This window comes from Glycine soja, chromosome 2, assembly GCF_004193775.1.
Source record: "Glycine soja cultivar W05 chromosome 2, ASM419377v2, whole genome shotgun sequence".
NCBI lineage: Eukaryota > Viridiplantae > Streptophyta > Magnoliopsida > Fabales > Fabaceae > Glycine > Glycine soja.
In genome coordinates, this window is record NC_041003.1 from 10748608 (window position 1) to 10756664 (window position 8057).

Below are 8057 nucleotides of genomic sequence, written 5' to 3' on the forward strand. Positions count from 1 at the left end.
AACAAAATATCTTACATAAATCAAAATTAAAAAATACTTAAAAAAATAAACTTACACATGAAAAAAGTCAACTTACAAGAACAAAAGCATATTTAAATTATTTTTTTAATATATCTATTAATTAAAATTTAAATAGCACAAATAAGGAATGAAATCCAAATTAGCCAACCAGAATGAACGTTGACGTGCATGCTCCAGTGAAATACAAACACGTAAGAAACCAATTTTTGACCATATTAATTATTAATTGTTACATTGTACGTTCTATACACTAACCCTTGTACTATATGAAACCAAAAGAATCAGACACAAGAAACGTACGTGTTTTGTTTCACTACCTCTCCCTAATCAAATAATCACACTATGCTAGGACTAATCCCACCACCCCATTTGCTTCTTCTTCTAATTATTGGACTTTTTTCATACTCAGTTCAATCGCTAAGGTTTGAATTGCAATCTGGCCAGGCCAAATGCATAGCCGAAGACATAAGAAGCAATGCAATGACAGTGGGCAATTACAGCATCACCAATCCCCTCATCGATCAACCCTTGCCCGATTCACACACAGTCAGCGTTCGGGTATAATTCTTTGTTCCTTTTATACAATAATCAATAAATGTTATGATAAAATAGCTATCAAGTTTTTTATTGTACTCTCTTTCATGATCATTCTAATTCACAATTACTGGATGTAATTTTGAACAATCCACGGCGGTAGAATCCATGTTGGACTTCTTCTTTGTGAAAATTTATTTTAAGGCTATAACACTTATGCATCACTATCGAAATTAATTTTTAACCCAATCAATACATGTTTGGATTGTAATTTGCAAATTAAAACTCAGCTTGTAAAAGTATCCCAATAATTATTTCTCTCAAATTGAGTTTTTAAACTAAATTTAAGTCTCAAATATAATTTTTTGGGAGAAAAAACATATACATCCTGAGTTGGGGGACACCAGTCTGGCCACGGAAAAAAATATAATTTGATAAAAAAAAAATAAGTAGAGAATAGTAGAGGGGAATCAAACTTGTTTTGGTGCCCATTTTTCAGTTGTTGTGCACTTGTGCTAAATTGAATTAATGAAGTGGTGAATTGGATTGATGGGTTATTTGATTTGTGTCAGGTGACTTCGAGGGTTGGAAACAATCTTTATCACCAGAGTGAGCATGTTCAATCGGGGCATTTTGCATTTGTGGCAGTGGAGAATGGTGACTACATTGCATGTTTCTGGACTACCAATCATGAACCGCAGATAACGATAACTATTGATTTCGATTGGAGAGCAGGTGTAGCTGCCAAGGATTGGTCCAATGTTGCAAAGAAAAGCCATATCGATGTAAGTGGTTGTGTTATGTGTATTAATTAGTGCAGTATATATAATATACAATATAACTTTTTAAAAATATACAACATATAATTATATATAATTGAAAAATGTTTGTCTTGCATCTCATTTTATTGACTTTTATATTCATGTTAATCACTTATTACACAGAAGAAGGAGAAAGTAGAAGACAGTACTCGATAATGTTGATGTATGTTGTAATTCAGTTAGTTAGTTAATAGTTAGGAGTTAGTTAGATTGACAACTATGAAGGTTGTTATAGCTACATGTATATAAGTATAATGATGAGTATGAGAGTGCACAAGTATTATTCAGAATTTTAAATTCCCTCTATTTTTTCTCAATCAATTCTTTCATCTTCTCTTATTCTCTAACATAGAGTGAGTGAGTGCATAGTGAGTGTGTGAGTGAAGAGCTTCTTTGTTCCAACAACTGGTATCCAGAGCAGAAGTTCAAGATCCTTGGATACTGAAATTGAGATGGCTTCCTCGAATGGAAATTTTCCAGCATCTATGTCTGTTCTCAAAGGCAAGAACTATGATGATTGGTGTGCTCAGATGAAGGTAATCTTTCGATTTCAAGATGTGACAGAAGTGGTGCAAGAAGGGGTTCAAGAACTTGACAGGAACCCAACTGATGCACAGAAGGTGGCTCACCGTGATTTGATGAAAAGAGATGCAAAGACGTTGTTCATTATTCATCAGTGTGTAGATGCAGATAATTTTTAGAAAATTAGATCTGCTGATACTGCAAAGAAGGCATGGGATACTCTAGAAAAATCCTATGTAGGGGATAGCAAACTCAAGAAGGTGAAGTTGCAGACCTTAAGAAGGCAGTATGAACTTCTACAGATGAGTGATCAAGAAAGCATTGGTGAGTTCTTTTCTCGAATCTTGGCAATTATAAATCAAATGAATGCTTATGGTGACAAACAATCAGACTTGGGGGATCATTGACAAGGTATTAAGAACCTTGACACCAAGATTCAATCATATAGTGGTGGCAATTGAACAAGGCCAGAATCTTGAAGAAATGAAGATTGAAGAACTGCAAGAAATACTTGAAGCTCAAGAGATGAGACTTAATGAAAGAAATTCACAAAGATCAGTTGAGCAAGCTATGCAAGCCCAAACAACCAAAGGGAACAACTATGATGGTGGCAAGAATAAGAAGGGAAAGGGAAAGTGGAAGAACAATAAGTGGAAGGGGTCAAGTGAGGGCTCCAACAGTTCTGGAAATCATAACCAGAATGAAGAAATAGACAAGAAAGGTGGAGGGAATCACAACGTGGGTAAGAAGAAATTCAACAAGAAAGGGATTCAGTGTTATAACTGTCAGAAATGGGGACATTTTGCATATGAATGTAGAAATAAAAGGGTTCCAAGAAATGCAGATGAGACTCAATTGGCACAAGATGAGGATTTTGACTCTAATAAAGTGTTGCTAATGGCAACAACAAACTCAAAAGAAGACAATGTTAATCTGTGGTATCTTGACACAGGCTGTTCCAATCACATGACTGGATATAGAGAGTGGTTTGTAAACATTGATGATAAGGTGAAGAGCAAGATCAAGTTTGCAGATAACAGCTCTGTAACTGCATAAGGCATTGGAAAGGTGATGATTCAGAGGAAGGATGGACAACACTCATTTATCAATGATGTGCTATATGTTCCCAATATGAAGAATAATTTGTTAAGTTTGGGACAGTTGCTAGAAAAGGGCTATTCAATGCAGATGGAGGACATTCAAATGAAGATATTTGACAGCAAGAGGAGGCTGATCCTAAAGGCCTTTTTGTCAAGAAACAGAACATTCAAGATTGGAATTCAGATTGCAGAATTTCAATGCTTGGCTACTTCTACTAGTGATGAAAGCTGGATGTGGCATCACAGGTTTGGTCATCTAAATTTCAAGAGTTTAAGTGAATTGAAAAGTAAGAAAATGGTTCATGGTCTTCCCCAAATTGAGATACCAAAACAATTATGTGTTGAGTGTTGTGTGTCAAAGCAACCAAGGAATTCTTTCAAGTGAGAAATTCCAATCAGATCCAAAAGAAAGCTTGAAGTGATTTATTCTGATGTGTGTGGTCCTTTTGAAGTGAAATCCCTAGGAGATAACAATTACTTTGTGTCATTCATTGATGAATTTACTAGAAAAATGTGGATCTATTTCATTAAGCAGAAAAGTGAAGTGTTTAACATTTTTAAGAAGTTTAAGTTGTTGAGTGAAAAGCAAAGTGATGAGGTGATCAAAGTGCTTAGAACAGATGGAGGTGGTGAGTATAACTCACATGAATTTCAAGTATTTTGTGATGAAGAGGGAATAATTCATGAAGTGACATCTCCCTATACACCTCAGCATAATGGTGTTGCTGAGAGAAGAAACAGAACCATTCTGAATATGGTCAGGAGCATGATGAAAGGGAAGGGAATGCCTCATTATTTCTAGGGAGAGGCAACTTCTACTGCTGTGTATATTTTGAACAGGTGTCCAACTAAGAGATTGCAGGGATACACACCTGAAGAAAGCATGGTCAGAAAAGAAGCCTAGTGTGAGTCATTTCAGAATATTTGGTTCACTGTATTTTAGGCATGTGCCTGAGCAGAACAGAAAGAAACTTGATGACAAGGCTGAACCAATGATACTCATTGGATATCATCCAACTGGTGCCTACAAGCTATATGATCCTAGAATGAGGAAGGTTGTGATTAGCAGAGATGTCTTGATAGATGAAACAAAGGGCTGGAATTGGGAAATAAATGTTGTTGACAATGGTGAAAGAAAGGTGATTGTGAACCTTGAAGACAAACAAAGTGAAGAGGATGTACCATCATGTGGAGAGCAACTCAGAAGGTCATAAAGAGAGAGACAAGTACCACAAACACTTAGAGATTATGAATTGTATCCTGATACAGCAATCACTGCAGAAGGGGATTTTGTGCACTTTGCTCTACTTGCTGAATCAGAACCAATGAGTCATGATGAAGCCTCACAAAGTTCACATTGGAGAGCAGCTATGGAAGAAGAATTAAGATCAATTGAGAAGAATCAGACTTGGGAGTTAGTCCATTTGCCTCAAGGAAAAAGACCAATTGATGTGAAGTGGGTCTATAAGACTAAAGTAAAGCCTAATGGAGATGTGTCCAAGTATAAGGCAAGATTAGTAGCAAGGGGATTTCTGCAAAAACATGGCTTGGATTACAATGAGGTTTTCGCTCCAGTTGCAAGACTTGAAACCGTTAGGCTCATTGTGGCAGCTGCTTGCAACAGAAACTGGTCTTTATATCAACTGGATGTGAAGTCAACATTTCTGAATGGGCCACTTGAAGAAGAAGTCTACATAACTCAACCACCTGGTTATGTAGTTGCAGGACAAGAGGATAAAGTCTACAAGTTGAATAAGGCATTATATGGCCTCAAGCAGGCTCCTAGAGCCTGGAATATGAAAATTGATAGCTTCTTAGTCCAGCAGAATTTCACCAAGTGCACTACTGAGCATGGAGTCTATGTCAGAAACACAAATTCTGGTGAGTTTTTGATAATATGTCTCTATGTAGATGATTTGTTAGTGACTGGCAGTAGTAAATAAGATATAAGAGTGTTCAAAGGAAGAATAATGGATGAATTTGAGATGTCTGATCTTGGTGAACTATCATACTTCCTGGGTATTGAATTTGTTTCTACCAGTAAAGGGATTTTCATGCATCAAAAGAAGTATGCAGAAGACATCCTAAAGAGGTTCAATATGATGGATTGCAATTCTGTTATCACACCAACAGAAACTGGAATTAAGCTGCAAATAGATTGGGATGAGAAAGAAGTTGATCCTACCTTGTACAAGCAAATTGTAGGCTCATTGAGGTATCTATGTAACACCAGACCTGATATTACCTATTGTGTTAGGTTGATAAGCAGGTTTATGGAGAAACCAAAGACACCTCACTTCTTGGCAACAAAAAGGATTCTGAGGTATGTGAAAGGAACATTGGATTTTGGCATTTTATATCCTTACAGTAAGAAGAATATAGAAGGAGAAGTGTTTGGTTATAGTGATTCAGATTGGTGTGGTGATAAGGATGATAGGAAAACACTGCTGGGTATGTTTTCAAATTTGGAACATCACCAATCTCTTGGTGCTCAAAGAAGCATAGTGTAGTTGCTTTGTCAACATGTGAAGCAGAATATATTGTTGCTGCTATGGCAGCCTGTCAAGCTCTATGGCTGGAAGCTTTAATGGAAGAACTGAACTTGAGAAATTGCAGTCCTATGAGGTTGTTGATGGATAACAAATCAGCAATTGATTTAGCTAAGCATCATGTGGCACATGGCAGGAGTAAACATATTGAAACCAAGTTTCATTTCCTGCGTGATCAAGTGAGTAAGGAGAAGCTTGAATTGGAGTTTTGCAGGTCTGAAGATCAAGTTGCAGACATACTAACTAAGCCATTGAAGTCTATCAAGTTCAAGGAATTGAGAGACATGTTAGGAGTGACATCCTTGACTAATCTGAATTAAGGAGGGATGTTGATGTATGTTGTAATTCAGTTAGTTAGTTAATAGTTAGGAGTTAGTTAGATTGACAGCTATGAAAGTTGTTATAGCTACATGTATATAAGTATAATGATGAGTATAAGAGTGCAAAAGTTTTATTCAGAATTCTAAGTTCCCTCTATTTTTTCTCAATCAATTCTTTCATCTTCTCTTATTCTCTAACATAGAGTGAGTGAGTGCATAGTGAGTGTGTGAGTGAAGAGCTTCTTTGTTCCAACAGATAATAAATGAAAAATTATTTTTTGACATTCTTACTAGATGTTTAGAAAATAAATAAGAAAAACAAATATTAATAAGGTATGGTATGATTGGTAGACAATTTTATCATTTAAATATGTGATCATGAGATGGATTCCAAACGTGCATATAAAAAACATTTGTTGGAAAATGTCAATTCCTTAAATAAATCTCAATATCTTGATAGATTAATTGTTAACTTTTAACCGAGAAATATTCTAATTAAAAAGAAATGAGAAAAATGACGGGATGTAACAAAAGTGTAAAGAATTATAATTGATAATGAATATAATAAAGGTGGATGTGAAATGTATTTACATGAAACACTTAAAAGAAAATTCATAAATTTGTTTTGCAACAGTTTGAGAGAGATATGAAGACAAGAAAGAAAGATGTGAGATAAGCTGAATGATGAAAAGAAAAAGATTAAAAAAGAAAATGCTAAAAAGTATTGCAAAGATTTGTTGAAAGAAAAATATAGCTTAAATCCTATATAGTTGAACTTTATCCCACAATAATATGCCTAATGCAATAGGATGATTTTCTCAGCCCTTCAATTCTCTCACCCTCCCAGCCACAACTTTTCTTTTTTGCTTTTTTTCATGACTTCCCTTTGATTATTAGATTTTCTCAAATCTCAATCCTTCAATTCTCTGATCCTTTGATTATTATATTAGTTGTCTAAGTTGAGATCTTTGATAGTTTTCTGTTTGATAGAAAGAAAAAAAAAACAATTCATATACTGATTGTTTCACATGTGCCAGAAAATGGTTCTAGAGCTACAAATTTTGCAGGAAGTTGCCTCTTCCATTACTGAGGAGACTATTTATCTTCGTAAACAGTAAGCGTGCACATTTGTACATGTATATTATTCTACTCTTAATTCAAATTTCAATTGCATTGTTCTTATTCTATTTACCACTTTCTTTCAGAGAAGAAGAATTGGAGCTGCATGACTCCACAACCAACACCTGTATGTTCTGGTTGAGCTTGCTTTCATTTTTTATCTGCATGTCAGTAGCAGGGTTGCAACTATGGCACTTGAAGACCTTCTTTCAGAAAAATAAAATCCTCTAAATTTTTGTCATAGCTTATACATTTTTCTCATATTGTGCTGAGTGGAATCAGTTTATTATAATAGGATATACACCTAATGGAGGCCTCTAAAATTTCTGAGTTTGTTTCTTTTATTCTGTTGAAAAATAGATAAGTTCATGGCACATAATTCTTAAGGAATTATTTGTGTTTTTTATTTAGAGCGTTTTTTATAAAAAATAACCTTACATTTTCCTGTAACATCTTACAAAAGAAATTGATTAAGGAACAAAAGAGAATAAATATTTATTATAGAAATCATACGAGAGCAAGCATAAAAAAATTATAAGAAACACAATTTTGTGCATTTGCAATTATAATATATGTGATCAATTTCAAATATTGGTTTATGTATTATGTGAATTGATGGAAATTGTTTATTTATTATATACATGACAATTTTTTTAAAAATTATTTAATGACTAATAAGCTTAATCTATTAAGAAAGAATTAAAAAAGTACACAAGTGACAAGTTTGAAATTGGCCAAAAGGATTAAAACCCCAATTTTTTAAAAGTGGGAGACGAAATGTCTCAACTAAAAAATAGGGAAACTATAATTATGGATTTGTTAAAAGTGAAAGATAAAATGTCTCAATAAAAAATATAAAAACTAAAATCAAATTTAAAAAACTAGAAGAACGAAAATTATATTTTAGCAAAAATAAAATATATATAAATGCACTAATGTAACATGGAAAAGACAATTTGAACCAATGTCGGAAGGATTCATAGGTAAAGTACAAGAATCATTACCCTTACCATCACATCTTCATCTTTTCAAAATACTAGAATGCATGGTTCACATGAGAGAAAAGTAACA

General features: G+C 34.2%; 1 protein-coding gene across 1 annotated transcript; it reads left to right on the top strand.

The window, feature by feature from the left end:
- Positions 1–287: 287 nt before the first annotated feature.
- LOC114386826 (transmembrane emp24 domain-containing protein p24delta9-like) lies at positions 288–7323 on the top strand. The gene is made up of 4 exons (XM_028346885.1): positions 288–579; positions 1128–1340; positions 6905–6981; positions 7073–7323. Exons 1-4 carry the CDS (start codon positions 364–366, stop codon positions 7215–7217), a joined length of 651 nt encoding a protein of 216 aa, XP_028202686.1. The 5' UTR covers positions 288–363; the 3' UTR covers positions 7218–7323.
- Positions 7324–8057: the final 734 nt, after the last annotated feature.

What these genes read in the sequence shown, in the direction of transcription:
- LOC114386826 (XM_028346885.1), top strand. Translation starts at nt 364, where the DNA reads ATGCTAGGACTAATCCCACCACCCCATTTGCTTCTTCTTCTAATTATT. An exon ending in CAAAGAAAAGCCATATCGAT is followed by an intron (nt 1,341 to 6,904) that starts GTAAGTGGTTGT and finishes CACATGTGCCAG; the next exon opens with AAAATGGTTCTAGAGCTACA. An exon ending in ACTATTTATCTTCGTAAACA is followed by an intron (nt 6,982 to 7,072) that starts GTAAGCGTGCAC and finishes ACTTTCTTTCAG; the next exon opens with AGAAGAAGAATTGGAGCTGC.